Genomic DNA, 15,086 nt, shown 5'->3' on the forward strand with positions numbered 1-15,086 from the left:
GCATCCTTTCTACTAAAGTTACCGTACACCAATTCTTCCAATCAGTCCACCATTCCAAGCGTTGTTTAACAAATTCCAGATTATTCAATCTTAGAGTCTTTGGTTGTTTGCACGCATTCCCTTTATTAGACCCTATAATGCTCACAAGTTTGATTTTCATACTACTAAGGCACTTTGTTGGATATAGTCTTATCACAAAGGATACAAATTTTGGATTCCAATGGCAAGATTTAATATTTCTAGTGTCAAATTTGATGAAAATTGTTTTCCTTTGCTCAAAATCCTTGTCTTTCTTACATGATAATTTCTTTTCTCAAGTTTCTAATGACATGTCTACTTTGGTTGCTGATCAGTTTCCATTCCTTTATCTCCTACATCTGCCTACTTTTTCTCCTTACCTCACTCAACCACATCCACAAAGTAAGTCACATGGTCAATCTATGTTCACTGTATGGTCAGTCTATGGTTCTGTGTTCCCTTTCACGGTCAGCAACATAATTCAACTATAGCTACATTACGCCAGTCCACTTTACGAACAAGTTCAACTTCATTTGATTTGCCCCATGAACTTCATGGTCTTCTACCCCTAGCCTGATTCACATTCGAAAAAATCACCAGCTTACAACTCACACATACATAGTCCAAATCCTTCAACCTCCCCACCACCACAACCTACTCACCTACTCCACAATCAGTCCTCTGTGTCCTATTCGCCTTACGACTCGCCTGCCCTTTGAAACTAGCCTGCTACAGCTCAAACTCCTCCTAAACTATCAATCTTTATGTTTGTCTTCCACTTAAACCTCATCTCACCCTCCTAACATTCATCCTATGCTTACAAGATCTAAAACAGTCTGCCCTATTCATGTTAGTAACCTTTACCTCAAACAGTTCCCACCTTCACACCAAGACCCCCAATACCACTGAAGCTCTCTCTCATCCTTCTGGAAGGCTGCCATGGAAGATAGTTCATTGCTTTCTTATCCAACAAACCTTGGGAACTGTATCAGTGAGTCTCACGATGATATTGTTGGCTGCAAGTGGGTGTTCAGGATTAAAATAACTTAGATGGGTCTATCAGAGATACAAACCAGGTTAGTTGCTAAGGCTTCCAACAAACTCTGGTATGACTACATGAAACCTTCAGCCCTTATTAAATCATCACCATCAGAGTTTTTTGAGCTTGGTGTCGTCTTATGGATGGGATATACAACAAGTGGACGTCAATAATTGCGTTCTTGAATGGAGAACTTAGTGAAACAGTCTATATGTCTCAGCTCAAGGTTTTTTGATCTAAAGCTCCTTTCTGTATGCAAACACTGGTCAAAGCTCTTTATGGCCTCAAATAGGCTCCCCGGCCTGTTGATAAGCTTAAAATGCTTTTCTGAATGGGTTTTGTGACTTCTGTGGCCGATTCGAGTCTCTTCATATACAGGAAAAATGGTCAAGTCATGTATGTTATTGTCTACATAGATGATATCTTTGACAGGTCCTGATGCTACTTTTGTTCATGAGATTATCACAAGCTGAATGTGATTTTGCTTTGAAAACCTTGGGATCTCTCAAATACTTCCTGGTTTTGAGGTTCATCGAAATGCATCGGTTTGCATATGAGTCAGGGCTAAGTATGCTCATGATCTTCTTGTCAAATGGTAATAGTGGATCAAATCCATGTTCAACCCAATGGCCATAGGAGCAAACTCACCTTGAGGATAGTGCCTGTTTGAAAACCAGCCCTTTATAGAGTACCATTGGATCTCTCCAATACCTCACATTATCAAGACCTTAAATAGCCTCCTCACTCAACAATCTTAGCCAATTCTTAACAGCCCAACTCAGCTACATTGGCAAGCTTGCAAGAGACACTATGAACCTTAAAGGCACTATCAACTTTGGCATTCAGTTCAGCAAAATCTCAGATTTCAATTTAGAATGTTTCACTATGCTGATTGGGCAGTAGACATCCAAGAGTCGCAGATCCACAAATGGGTGTTTGTGTGTTCCCTTGGTTCCAATTTGTTGCAATGGAGCTCGGACATAACCAAAGGGAGTTGTTTCACTGTCCTCTACCGAGCTGCAAAATACAGTAAGACACCTTGCCCAAGGTGGCAATGAGCTAGCGTGGTTTCAAACTTGTTCTCTGAAATGGGTTACACTCTCTCTAAAATTCGGTAATCTGTGTGTGATAATCAGAGTGCACAGCTCTCTTGCATCCAACCCTGTTTTCCTGCCCGTACTAAGCACATTGAATAGATGCACATTATATTAGAGAGCAAGTTGCTCCAACTTTGTAAAAGTTCATATGTTCCCCTGAGCATCAAACAGCTGACATCTTCACCAAATCCTCTCCACTTCCAGATTTGGAGCTACTAGAAATAACTCCATGTTACTGCACCCACTGCTCTTACTGATTCTTCTGGTTCCTCTCAGAATGCTTCAGTGTTATTGCATTCACTGCTCTTAACTGATTCTGCTTCTGGATACTCCTCAGCACCTTCGGTCTAAAGTACTGTAGTCGCGTTTGAGGACGATATTGTAAAAGTCAACTTAGTGCATTCAGTTTTGCCACAAGCAGTTCAATTTTCAGCAAGAAACATGTAGTCCAGCAAGGAAAGTGTAGTCCAATTTCAGTAAGAAAAATGAGTCCAGCAAGTCCAGTTTTTTTTCAACTTCCAATTTCAGCAAGAAATACAGTCCGACATTTCAGTAAAAAAAAACAAAAAAAATGGTCCAGACCTGCAGAGCAAGAAAAATGCAGTCTCGTTTGAGGGGAGATGTTGGTAAATAGCAGAATTCCACCTTGCAAGGGACAGTCTTGCTTGAGGGAAGATGTTGGTAAAATGAGAATGTCCAAACAAAGCTTCACTCCTTGAGGGAAGTGTTGGTAAAGTGCATAAGTGTGCGACTTCAGCAAGTTGGTAAGTGCAGAAAGTGGCGACTCTAGCAAGTTGCAGTCTCGGTTGAGACCAAGTGTTAAATAAAATCTGTATAACAACTAGTTGTTAGTACTTAAGTTAGTTTGTTACTAGAGTTAAGATGTATGGTTAGTCAGTTACACTCTGGTAAAACCAAGCACTATAAAGTGCTCTACAGTGTATTCTCTTTTAACAAAATAAGCACAAACGCAGTTCCCGAATCAGCTTCTTCTTCTCTCTTTCTCTGTTTTCATTTCTTCTCTCTTTCTATTTGGAACTTCAGCAAATTTTCACGTTTATTTGCTTTTACTGTATCGTCCCTTCCTTTTCTCGTTCGTCAAAAATTTAGAACTATAGTCCCCCACTGTAGGTCTCCCAAACATAAAGCATTTCCTTTTTTTCCATCGCAAATTTTGTGTCTCATCTTTTCTTACGATTCTTATTTTCTTTAATTTCCAGCTTTATTTGTCTTTTCATGTATCGTTCACTTCCTTTACTTCTTGTCATTGATTCAATTTTCAGGATTCTCATAAAAAGTACCAATTTCTTTGCTTTCGCTCAAACTGACGCGTCTTTACTCTGTGACATACTATCATTCTTCTTCCTATAACTAAATCCATAGCATTTGTGGTTGAGCCATTGTCTCTGAACTCTTTAAGGAGTGTTTTGAGAAATTGGCATTTGTGGTTAGCTCGCTGATATATGCTCGTTTGTCTTGATCTTATAATTTGATTGTCACCGGTTTGTAGTTTTGATAAAGCGAAAGAGTGAATAGATGGATCTTGTTTAAATCTTCCAATCCGAGCAAATCCTGAGATGATGCCATTGATTCCATAAAAGGAACACACGAAATTGGAGCCAAAAAAATGCTCATGAATCTGGGACAGCACAGAGGTAAAGCGTAAGTAGAAGAGATCTAATAAGTGTATGTTTGCATAGTTTCATCATCTTCTTTCAAGAACAATATTACATTCGATAGCTAGATATCATAGTACTTATTATCATGTATACATAATATATTTGAATTAATAGTGACGGGAAAACTAGAAAAGGCATTCATATTCAACCTAGCCAATAACTCAATAAGCACAAAAGGGCGAGACGAAGAACCCACTTAATTGAGCCAAGCTGGAACTAATAGTGAACAATAAGTAAGTTAAAGACTCTGTATACATAATATTTCTGTTCTCTTCTTACTTTTATTTTTCCTTTCTCATTTGTAGAATTTGGATTAATAGTGAATGAAAGAGTACAAAAGATGATAACGTTTAGATCATCAATAACTATTTAGTAAAGTGGAGACGCAACACTATCAAAGACAAAGTTATCGATGAAGAGTATCATTAAAATTTGAAGTCAAAAGTGGATGAATCAACCTCAAAGGTAATGTTCAGTTTTGATATACTTCTTACCTCCAATTTTTTTTTCCCGTGTGTTTATAATTTGATTAACAGTGGATGGAATGAGTATAAAAGGGGATATGTTCAAACCATCCAGTTTCTTCAGTTTAGTGAAAGAGAGATGAAACCCCGCAATAAAGCAAGCCGATACTGATGAAATAACAATTGGGAATGTTGAAAGCCAAAAGTGCTGAAATAGTAACAAAGCGAAAGGTAAGTTAAAAACTAATAGATATTACCTCAAAAATATTCTCATATGACATATTTAGAATTAATAGTGAACAGAAAGATTAAAGAAGGCAATCTGTTCAACCATCCAATAACTCAGTCAGAGAAAAGGGAACTGAAACCACTCAAACGAACAAGCTGACTCTAAAAAAAACACCGAAAATTTGGAAAATGAAAAGAGAAGAGGTAAGTTATTATATAATTTGGTTTTTACAGCTTGGTTCCATTATCAGTAAACATTTGGACTTGGAATTTGATATACATAATCTTCTACCTCATTTTTTCTCTCATGTGTAGTATTTGGCATTGATAGTGACAGAAAGAGATATCATCTGACGTTCCAAAAATTTAGTTCGCAGAGAGATAGAGACAAATGTCCTAATGGAAAGGAAATTGGAAGAAGGTGCTAATCAACACGAAAGAAAAGGTGAGTTCAAAACTATAAGGTATACTTCACCTCCTACTTTATCTCATAGTACATATACAATTTTGAAAAGTATAGAGGAAAAAAAAGGCAGTCATTTTACTATCCAATAACTCAGTTAGCTAAGGAAGACGACCACTCAAACAAAGCAAGTTGATCCTAAGAAAGCAGAAGGTTAAAAAAATATAAAAAAAAAAATGATGAATCGATTGAAGGACCACATAAATTAAAGAGTAAAGGTTATAGATAGTACTTCTTCTTCTTCTTTTTTTTTTTTTTTTTTTTTCTTCTCATGTGTCATAATTTGGAATTATAGTAATGAAAAGAGTACAAAAAAAGTGATCATGTTCAGTTAATAAAAGGAGATGAAACCACAAAATAAAGAAAACCGATTGTGATGATCAAATAACGAAATTTCGGAAAGTCACGAGTGCTGAATTAGTATTGAAAGGGAATGGTAAGTTAAATACTCTGTATAGATAGTACTTCTATTCATATTTTTTTCTCGTGGTACATAATTAGTTTATGTTGAACGGAAACAGTACAGAACTGATAAGTTCAACCCCAATAACTCGATTGGCAAAAAGGGAGACAAAACCACTAGTAGAACGAAGCGAGTTGATCTTACAAAAAACTGAAAGTGATCAATCAGTACTGAAAGGAAAGGATGTGACTGGATAATTGAATTTCATGGTATTTATAATAAATTTCAAAGTCCTTTCCTACATTTTATTTGGAATGAAGAGAACAAAATGACCGAGGTGATAATAGCTGATAATGCTCGGTTCAAGCCATTATACAGGCTGTATGGGAGCATATTGGATACTTTTACTAGATTTGGTAGATAGACCTCCTGGGGCTGACTGAAACTGTTTCGGAAATTGGGATACCATTTTTCACATAATTAATAAATCAGGTGCTCCCACTTCATTATAAAGAAGCTTGCATTCAAGATCGAAGGAGAAGAACTTCAAAACTTGAGAGGAGTGTTTGGCCTATCTGTATATCCCATGCTATCTATATGGCATGAAAACGCTGCAAGAGATGTCCTTAGTATAGATATTGTGAAGAAGTGTTTTGGTGGTTGAAGAGAAGTTATGTTTGAGGGAATATTAGATATAACATAGAAGAGTGTTTGGATGGTTGAGGAACTCTGTTTGAGAGGGAATATTAATATAGCGTAGAAAGGGATCCTGTATGTTAAATAGGCGGAATCTGTAATAGTTTAAGAACGGAAGTTTTCTTTGTAACATCCACATTCAAACGCAACGTCAATGTCGAATGTGAACTTGAATCCCTTCCGACTCTTCCAGATTGATACAGCGCAGGTCAGTATGCAGATCTCAAGTTTTACAGGTCACTCCTCACTACCAAATCTTTCGTAAGCGATAGAAGATACACTACTGGCGCTCTCAGTTGTACAGCCCTCCTGCTCACGGCTAGATAGCTTCATTTAGGTGCGAATCCTTGCCCTCCTCTGTTTGTAATGGTAGAAAGTTAAGTACTGAACATTCAATTAAACACCAAACCCTATTATTTCAATTGGAAGCGAGACAGATCATTCCTAGTGAGTTTGGTTCTATGATCATTGCCGAATCCATGTTTAACATGTGTCAAAATGCAATAGTGCATATGAATTTGGCACACCTTGAGTTACATTTTCAGTCTGTTTCAACAGCCATAACCCTTCACCTTCGAAATCTATTCCAAGTTCTAAAGGACTCACAAAGTATGAATGATTACATTTTACAATGACGCATTAGGCGATGAATTAATTATAGTGGATACACATTAGTGATGAAGATTGCCCTGTTATACATATGGAATGGGTTAGGCTCTAGTATGATGCAGTGTGCCATCTTGTTCTAATGTGAGTCCGACGAATTTTCACGAATCACAATTTCTACTTTCATCAGCATGAAATGGCTTTGGAAAATAGTCACATGCATTACAAACTTCCCAACGAACAGATGTCATCTTGCTTTAGATGGGTCTAACAGTGGCACAGTTGAGGACCTAACCACTATTACTCAAACTAGTTCAGGAGGGTGTGTTAATCACTCCGCCAGGTGGGATAACTCAACAGCAAAGTCTATTTTCCAAGCAGGAAATGACGACTCACCAAACAAAACTCTCTCAGATGTTTAATTTGGAACTGGAAATTACTCTCAACATTTCAATGGAGTTCCAGGACTAAATCAAGAGGAAGGATAGATCTGAGTATGACAGAATGGCCTATAATCTGGACCACAAGGTTCTCCTTATGGTTTTGTCCTCGCACAAGTTCCCTCGTGGTTTTGTGCCGTTTGTTAGAGGCCGAGACAGAGACTCGGTATACTAAGCAACGGTTATGTGCCAGTCTGTGGAAAGCCGGGACATTCGCTCGTCATTTCTACCACATATTTGATCATGATTATCAGGGGTTCCCCTACGAGCTGGTATTTCCTACTGCAAGGACATAATTAATCTATTCTAGTCCTGGTTTCAACTCATTCACCGTTTTCAGTAGCATCCCCTGAATCGCACCAGCACGAAGCTCTGTTTACTGGCACAATGTTTAGGATAATCTTTCCATATGAGTGTTGAGCTCATCATGATTACACGTCTTAATGGTGGTCCTCTATGAAATCAGTTTCAAGCTGGATCTGTTAATACCACCCTATCTTCCTCAAGGATTAATCAATATCAGCACCATCGTGTTGCGTCTCCAGTGAATAATGTCTATGCTATCATGCTGGAATCTTGATGTGAACTAACCTCAGGTTCTCAATGGCCACCCCACAAACTGGAAGGAATCCATCCTCTACATGGACCTCAGCAGCCTCCAATCACATGGTTTCTGAAATCATCAATATGTTGCTTAGAACCCTTATCAAGGAGGGTCCAAGGTTCAGTGGCAATGGGACTCTTTTGTAGATCACTCATACGGTACATTGTTACTTCCCTCACTTAACTCAAACAACTTGTGGCTCTTCGCAACATTTATGTGTTCCAAAAATTGCCACGAACTTATTGAGTATATCCCAAAATAACAAGAATAATATGTGATTAGTAGAGTTCTTTCGGATCATTGTGTGATAAAGGATAGAAGCAGCAACTTGATACTTCTCAAGGTATAGTCAGAATGATGGCCTGTACCAGTTGGATTTCCTTCTCCTACTTGCTGGTGTTCCTACTGACAGTTCTGTTCTAGTGGTATCCTGGCCCCTCCAATGCTCTCACAGTGATAAACAGAACATCTTCCCTTCAATGTCAATAGTCTTTGTACTTCTTTTTTTATCACATAAGTTTTTGCGTTGCAATGTGTCTGTAATGTATCTGCTTTTTTCATTACTGTGGCAGTTCGTCTTGGCACCTAGTGCTAAGTCCTTTACCAGTTGTATTAAATAAAATGGCATGTAACACCATTTGCTTCTGATTACAACGCAGAGTCTTTTTGTGAAGCTGTTTGGTTTTTGGAACAGTTAAAGCAATGCAGTTTTCCTACTTCTTATTCCCGAGCAAGGCCCTTTGGAGTTAGTACATTCTAACCAAAACTATTTGTGGGGGCCTGTCCCATATTTCCAGAGAAGGTATCGTTCTACCTCCTCTTTTTGGATTATTTCAGCAGATTTACTTGATTTAATCCCCTAGAAGTCAAGTCTGGCCTTGAGTGTTTATTCAGTTTTCACACATTTGTAGAGAAACAGATTAGTACAGGATTAAAATCTTACCAAACTGTTGGGTTGGGGAATTTTCGTCGTTTCTAAGTATCTCAGTCAACCTGGTATAAATGTTCAGGCACCCCTGCCCCTATTTACACCAGCATAATGGAAGAATAGAAAGAAGGCACAAGTTCCTGCACTGAGGTTTTTTACTCTCGTCTGCTAGCTCATGCTCATTATGCCCCTCAATTTTTGGTGGCTGGCCCTTCTCTACGCAGTATATCTTCTTAACAACTCCTTCCATGTCCTGTGAGTTTGTATCTCCTCTCCTATTTTAATACAACAAGAACCTAATTACCATGATCTAGAGTCTTCGGATGCGTTGCTTTCATATCTCAGACTTACAACAACTCACAAACTCTCATTTCATACTGAACGTACATAGTTATTAGGTTTAGTTCTTCTCACAAAGGCATAAGTGTATGTCAAAGTCTGGGCGAAATTTTTGTTGGCAAAACAAGGGAAATTTAATGAAGAGAGTTTCCCTTTAAGTCCTGGTTTTTCTGGCTGAAACTTCTGGTTTTTTTTTTTTTTTTTTTTTCTGGTTCTGTTCAATTCAGATCTTTTTTTAGTTCCTTCCAGATCAACATCTGGCGTTCATTCCTTGTCAGACAAAAGCTTCTCTAAAAAAAATGGTACACAACTGCTACTGCAGATTATCTACAGGAATATCTAGGTTGTACTAGCAGAGTGTGAATATAAAACAGGGCCTTCCCGTAGATCTAACAACTAGGATACAACTGCATATTTTACTACTGCAGTTCCAATACATGAGGCGAGTGTCCTCTATCAGCTTTAGTTCTGACCTCCTCAATAATTAAGAACAGGTCTTCCAGTAGATCTAACAACCAGGATACATTGGCATATTTACCTACTGCAGTCCAATAACATGATGCGGTGTCTCTATACAGCCTTCAGTTTGACCTCCTCAAGATAATATCTTAGCTTCTCAAATGGTATTACTCGGAAAGTAATACTGCCCATAAACAGCACAAATATGTTTGTTCTACTGCCAATAACATCCTATGGTCACACGCTTAAATCCAAAAATGTCTAGTCATTAGCTAAAGCCCTCTCCCTACTCACGACAATTCTTAAAGAACCTCCCAGGTTAAAAGGCATTATCTATCCCGAATTGAAGACTGCATGGAGAAGGAATTCAAGCTCTCCTTGACTAACCACGACCTGGGAATTTGGTTCCGTATGAGGACGGGATGCACATAGTGGGCTGCAAGTGGATTTTTAACTAAGCTCAATGCGTATAGTACCTTACAGAAGTATAAAGCTAGGCTGGTGGCTAAGGGTTTCAACAAAAACCCCCGGGCTGACTCCTTTGAAGTTTTTCTGCCATGTCCAGGTTTGCTGCTACATTCGAATAATGTTCACTTTGGCAGTCCATCGCAGCTGGATAATTCATCATTCGATGAACACGCATTTTTAAATGGGGATCTATGAACACGTGGTTATGATGCCTCCTGGAGGGTTTTTCTTCTCCTCTACTCATCCTCCACAAGTATGCAACTTAGAAAGGCATTATATGGTCGAAATTCACACCCCTAGGGCTAGTTTGATAAATTGAATACCCTTCTGTCTTGGGGATTTAAAAACAGCACCTTCTGATGTGAGTTTGTTCTTTTACAATGCTGGATCAGTTTTAGTGTATCTATTGGTGTATGTTGACGATATTTTAGTCACTGAAATGCCTCCTGATCTAACTAACGTAATTCGACTTGAACAGTAAGTGTTGCATTGAAGGTGATGGTCCAATTCATTTTTTCCTTGGATTCGCAGTTGCATAAATGCTTCTGGTCTCTCTTACTCAGTCCAAAATATGCATAAGATCTGCTTGGAAAGGAAAAATATGGAATTGTAATCCTGTTTCAAACCCCCAATGGCCATTGGCACTCCCTCACAAAGAGGAGGGAAGTTGTTTGATCACCTACCTTTTATAGAAAGCCATTATTGGAGGATTACAATACCTAACGTTGTCTTGAACCTACTTAGCCTTCACGGGATAAGTACGTCATTTCTTTCAGCATCACTATCACACTTGGGTAGCATGCAAAAAGGTTTGCGTTACATTCAAGTGCTCTGAATTTATGGTCTGCAGTTTCACAAAACATCCACCTCTGGCACTGACGCTTATTCTAATGCTGACTGGGGGGCTCAGTGATATTAATGACCGGATGCTCCTAGTGCTATGCCATCTTCCTTGGTAACATCTTGTTCAATGGAGTCAAAAAGCAGAAAAGATATCACTCTCATCCACGAAGTGAGTATAGACACTCAGTCAGCTGCCACAGAAGTTGTTTTGGATACAGCACTTATTCAGAATTGAGTGTTAATAGTATCATCTCCTGTGATCTATGCGATAATAGAGTGCAGGGCTCTCTCCTCAATCCTGTTTTTCATGCACTTACTACGCACACAGAATTGATGTCACTCTGTGGTGAGCACTGGTTGCAAAGAAGGTTGTAGCGTGCAAGTTTGTTTCTTCCTAGTACCCAAAGGCGATATTCCTAACAGCCGTTATCTGAGCAAGATTTAATTTTTAAGGGCAAAGTTAATGTAAGCTATATCCTTACCTGTTGTGGAACACTGCCAAGTTGATTAGAAAACTGATGAATTGTATGCTGAAGCTGAATGCAGAGAAACATTACAGAAAAAGTTGATCAGAAATGATGAATGTAATGCTGCATCTGAATGAAGTAGAACACTGCAGAAACTGAATTTTTTTGTCTGGAGCATAGGAGAATAATGCTGATTACAAAATGAGTAAAACACTACAGAAATTGAATTTTTGTTGGAGCATAGGAGAATAAATGCCTGACTTACTTGTGATGGTGTTTCTTATGCGAAGATTTTTTATGGCACCTTGAGTTGGTGATGCAGAAATGGTCCAGCCAAAACTACTGTCATGGTGTTAATAATGCAGAAATTTTATGGAGCGTGATGTGAGGATGCAGAATGGTTCAGCAGATCTTGTTGTGGGTGTTGTTAATGCGAATTTTTATGCCGTGTTTTGGATTGATGCAGATTTTGAGATGGAAAAGAATGTGCAAGTCAGTTGTTGTGGGTTTTTATACCGAGTTTTATGAAGTTGTTGGATTGATTCGCAGAATTTGTGATGATGTAAAAGTAATGTAGCAGTCAGCTAGTTGTGGTGTTTGTTAGTTCAGAAGGTTTTTTTAATGCAGTTTTTGGATTGATGCAGATTCTTTTTGTTGCGGGTGCAAGAAAAATAAGCAGTAGCTCAATATTGATGATGTCGCAGTAAATGTTGCAGATTTGTATGCGTTTTGGTGGTGCAGAAAATAATGCAACCATCGGAATTTTGGTATGTTGACAGAATATTAGATTTAAGTGGAGAGAGTTGTACTGGATGGTTGAAAAGAAGTATGTTTTGAGAGATATAGATATAATGTAGAGAAGTGTTTTTGATGGTTGACGAGAAGTTATGTTTTAGAGGGAATATTAGATATAACTAGAAGAATTGTTTTGATGTTGAAGATAAGCTCTGTTTGAGATGGAATATTATATAGTGAGAAGCGTGTCCTGTATCGGTTGAAAATAGGCGTGAATCTATACTCGTGTAAGGAACGGACTTTTACTTTGTAATAATCCAAACCTTCAGAACGCAGCGTTTTTTAAGAATGATGTATGTTCCAAAACGTTGCGTTTCGGATGTGTTTTCACCAACTATATAATAGTTGGCTTTCATCTTCTTCAAACTAGAAAAGAACACAGTTTTTTCCGTGAAACAATATCAGCATTTCTTTCTTTCCTCGGTTTGTCCTTTTTTTTGTTTTAGTTACAAATTCTCAACAACACTTTTAACTTAGGTACCCAGAAGTTCAAGAACGTAAGGACTAAAGGGGAGGGTTATCTTCCACTTCATGATGCCGCGACTATGGCCAAAGGAGAATTCGTTCTTCTGGCCAAAACAAAGGTCTTTTGGATGACGATAAAGGTGTTACTGATAAATATTGATCGTTTCGACTTTTCTTGTTTGTGATATGGTTTAGATAAAGTTAGGCTGGTAAACCTCTAGCTTTTAAAAGTGCGGGTAGGAATCGCCTTGGGTTTTGGAGAGGCTTGATCTATGATTGTTAGTAACAACATTCTTCCTCTGTATTTAATTCTCATGCCTTATAGATTCAGTTAAACGCATCTGTTATATTCACATGCTCTTCTTGTTGTTGCCTATCTCTGCAGGGATTCCTCTGCAAGAGGAATATGTTCCTCACAATGAAAGTAATACTGGGGACATAGAAAACGCGGTTAAGTGTTCAGATGAATTCAAAGAATCCAAATATTTTGTCCCTATTCGTCAAATAATCTATGCTTCATTTGGTTTGTACACCTCCTATCTATCTATCTATCTATCTATGTTCTACAAACCAATACAATTTATAATAGTACTTCTTTGTATAACACAGGTGCTTTGCGCCAAATGATCTGGCATGTCTTCATGCTGCTAGGTAATTGGCATTGAACAATTCTCTTAATTAAATGGAGTATGTTGAAGTAATTCTTTATCTTGTTTCATTGACTTGAGTTGTTTAATTGCAGTCCCAGACATCAAAAACATTCGCGATATAAAGTTGACACATACACAGACCCTTACAATTGTTAGAATCTTGTGTCACAATGACGTTACGTGGAATGGTAAAGAAGCCGTTGCAACTTTCTCGTCGCCATTTGCTGAAGCTACAAAACTTGGGATTTGCGAGATTGTCAATGAAATTCTAAATGCTTATTTCTATACCTACTGCTACAAAGATAATGATTACGGTGTACTGCATCTGGCAATTTCACATCACCAAGAAAAGATTTTTAAAATTATAAAAGAAAGGAAAATTTTTAAATTATCAACCTGGAAAGCGGTCAACAAAGGTGGAAAAAGGGACAACCTCTTGCATTTAGCTGGAAAGTTGGCAGCTTCGAGTCAAGTCTCCGGTGCAGCATTGCAAATGCAGAGAGAGATACAATGGTTCAAGGTGAATATACAATCCTGCAATATATATATATATATATATATATATATACAATTTATTGACTTCAAATGATTATTTTATTCCTGCCTCTATGCCTTGATCTTACATCCAACAACGGCGGTACTTTCATTTCACATATAGGATTATAAATTTATAATTTCATGTGCAAGAGATTTAGAAATCTGGCCTATATATGATTTTTACTCTAACTCTAAAGTTTCCTTTATTTTTTTTGGCCTTGTTAATAATTTTTTTTTATAACATTTAATTCTTGTATAAATATTGGAGATTTTTTGTTTGAGAATCAAATTTATTACTTCTCATGCTTATGCTAGCTAAGGTTTTATCTTCAGGCTGTGGAAAGTTATGTCCATCCATCCCTTCAAGAGCAACAAAATAAGAAAAAGAAAACTCCTAGAGAAGTCTTTACCGAAGAACACAAGCAATTGGTTAAAGAAGGTGAAAATTGGATGAAAGGAACTGCTAAATCATGCAGTGTTGTAGCCGCATTGATAATAACTGTAGTTTTTACAACAGCTTTCACCGTACCAGGTGACAACAACAATGATGGGATACCCAATTTCTTGCATGACACGGCTTTCATAGTCTTTGTCACATCAGATGCGCTTGCACTCTTTTCTTCCACGGCTTCAGTGGTGATGTTCTTGGCAATCCTCACTTCACGTTACTCAGAAGACGACTTTTTAGTGTCATTGCCAACGAAGTTAATCATCGGCCTCATCACGCTATTCTTTTCCATTGCAAGCATGATGGTAGCATTTGGTGCAACCATTTACACATTTGTTTCTCATTCATGGAATTGGACTGTCATTCCAATTTCAGTACTTGGATGCCTTCCAGTGACCTTATTTGCCATGTTGCAATTTCCTCTCTTGGTTGAAATTTTCTTTTCCACTTACAGACCAAGCATTTGACATAACCCCTAATAAATAAATAAATTCAGGGTGTCACACTGGCAATAGCTGTTAGTGATAACAATGATGATCATTCAAATATTCAAGAAAACTCAAAGCCAAGTCAGTGAGCTGCGTTTCCGTTAGACCAGTGAGTTGCATTTCATCTATCTTATATTTGAATGTTTGTAACATACGTTTATCTCTTGTAACAACCTTAGATTTGAATGTTTGTAATCTATGTTTATCACTTGTAACAACCTTAGATTTTCTGAGGTTTTGATCTCATCTGAATGTATTTACTCTGGTATAAATATATGCATATACTCTGTATCTGGTAAGTTTTTCCAGAACAATTTTGGTTTCTTTCATGGTATCAGACTTTTCTATAGCTCACGCTACAATCGATCATATGGCTGCTAATCCTTCATCCTCTTTCGCTGCATTTCATCTTCCAGCTCAAGTTATCTCCATCAAACTTGATGGAACTAACTTCCTTGCCTG

General features: G+C 37.8%; 1 protein-coding gene across 1 annotated transcript in view; it reads left to right on the top strand.

Annotated features, from left to right (window-relative positions):
- LOC116145884 overlaps positions 1 to 14,749 on the top strand; it is a 37,690-nt gene extending 22,941 nt beyond the window's left edge. The window contains exons 5-13 of the mRNA XM_031431319.1: positions 10,282 to 10,408; positions 11,607 to 11,733; positions 11,958 to 12,008; positions 12,483 to 12,620; positions 12,707 to 12,779; positions 12,887 to 13,024; positions 13,111 to 13,152; positions 13,244 to 13,671; positions 14,022 to 14,749. Of these exons, the coding sequence (XP_031287179.1) occupies positions 10,282 to 10,408; positions 11,607 to 11,733; positions 11,958 to 12,008; positions 12,483 to 12,620; positions 12,707 to 12,779; positions 12,887 to 13,024; positions 13,111 to 13,152; positions 13,244 to 13,671; positions 14,022 to 14,603 (1,706 nt within the window). The 3' untranslated portion in view covers positions 14,604 to 14,749. The remainder of the gene's footprint in view (positions 1 to 10,281; positions 10,409 to 11,606; positions 11,734 to 11,957; positions 12,009 to 12,482; positions 12,621 to 12,706; positions 12,780 to 12,886; positions 13,025 to 13,110; positions 13,153 to 13,243; positions 13,672 to 14,021) is intronic.
- The last annotated feature ends 337 nt before the right edge of the window (positions 14,750 to 15,086 follow it).

This window comes from Pistacia vera, unplaced genomic scaffold (assembly GCF_008641045.1).
Source record: "Pistacia vera cultivar Batoury unplaced genomic scaffold, PisVer_v2 Contig469, whole genome shotgun sequence".
Classification (NCBI taxonomy): domain Eukaryota; kingdom Viridiplantae; phylum Streptophyta; class Magnoliopsida; order Sapindales; family Anacardiaceae; genus Pistacia; species Pistacia vera.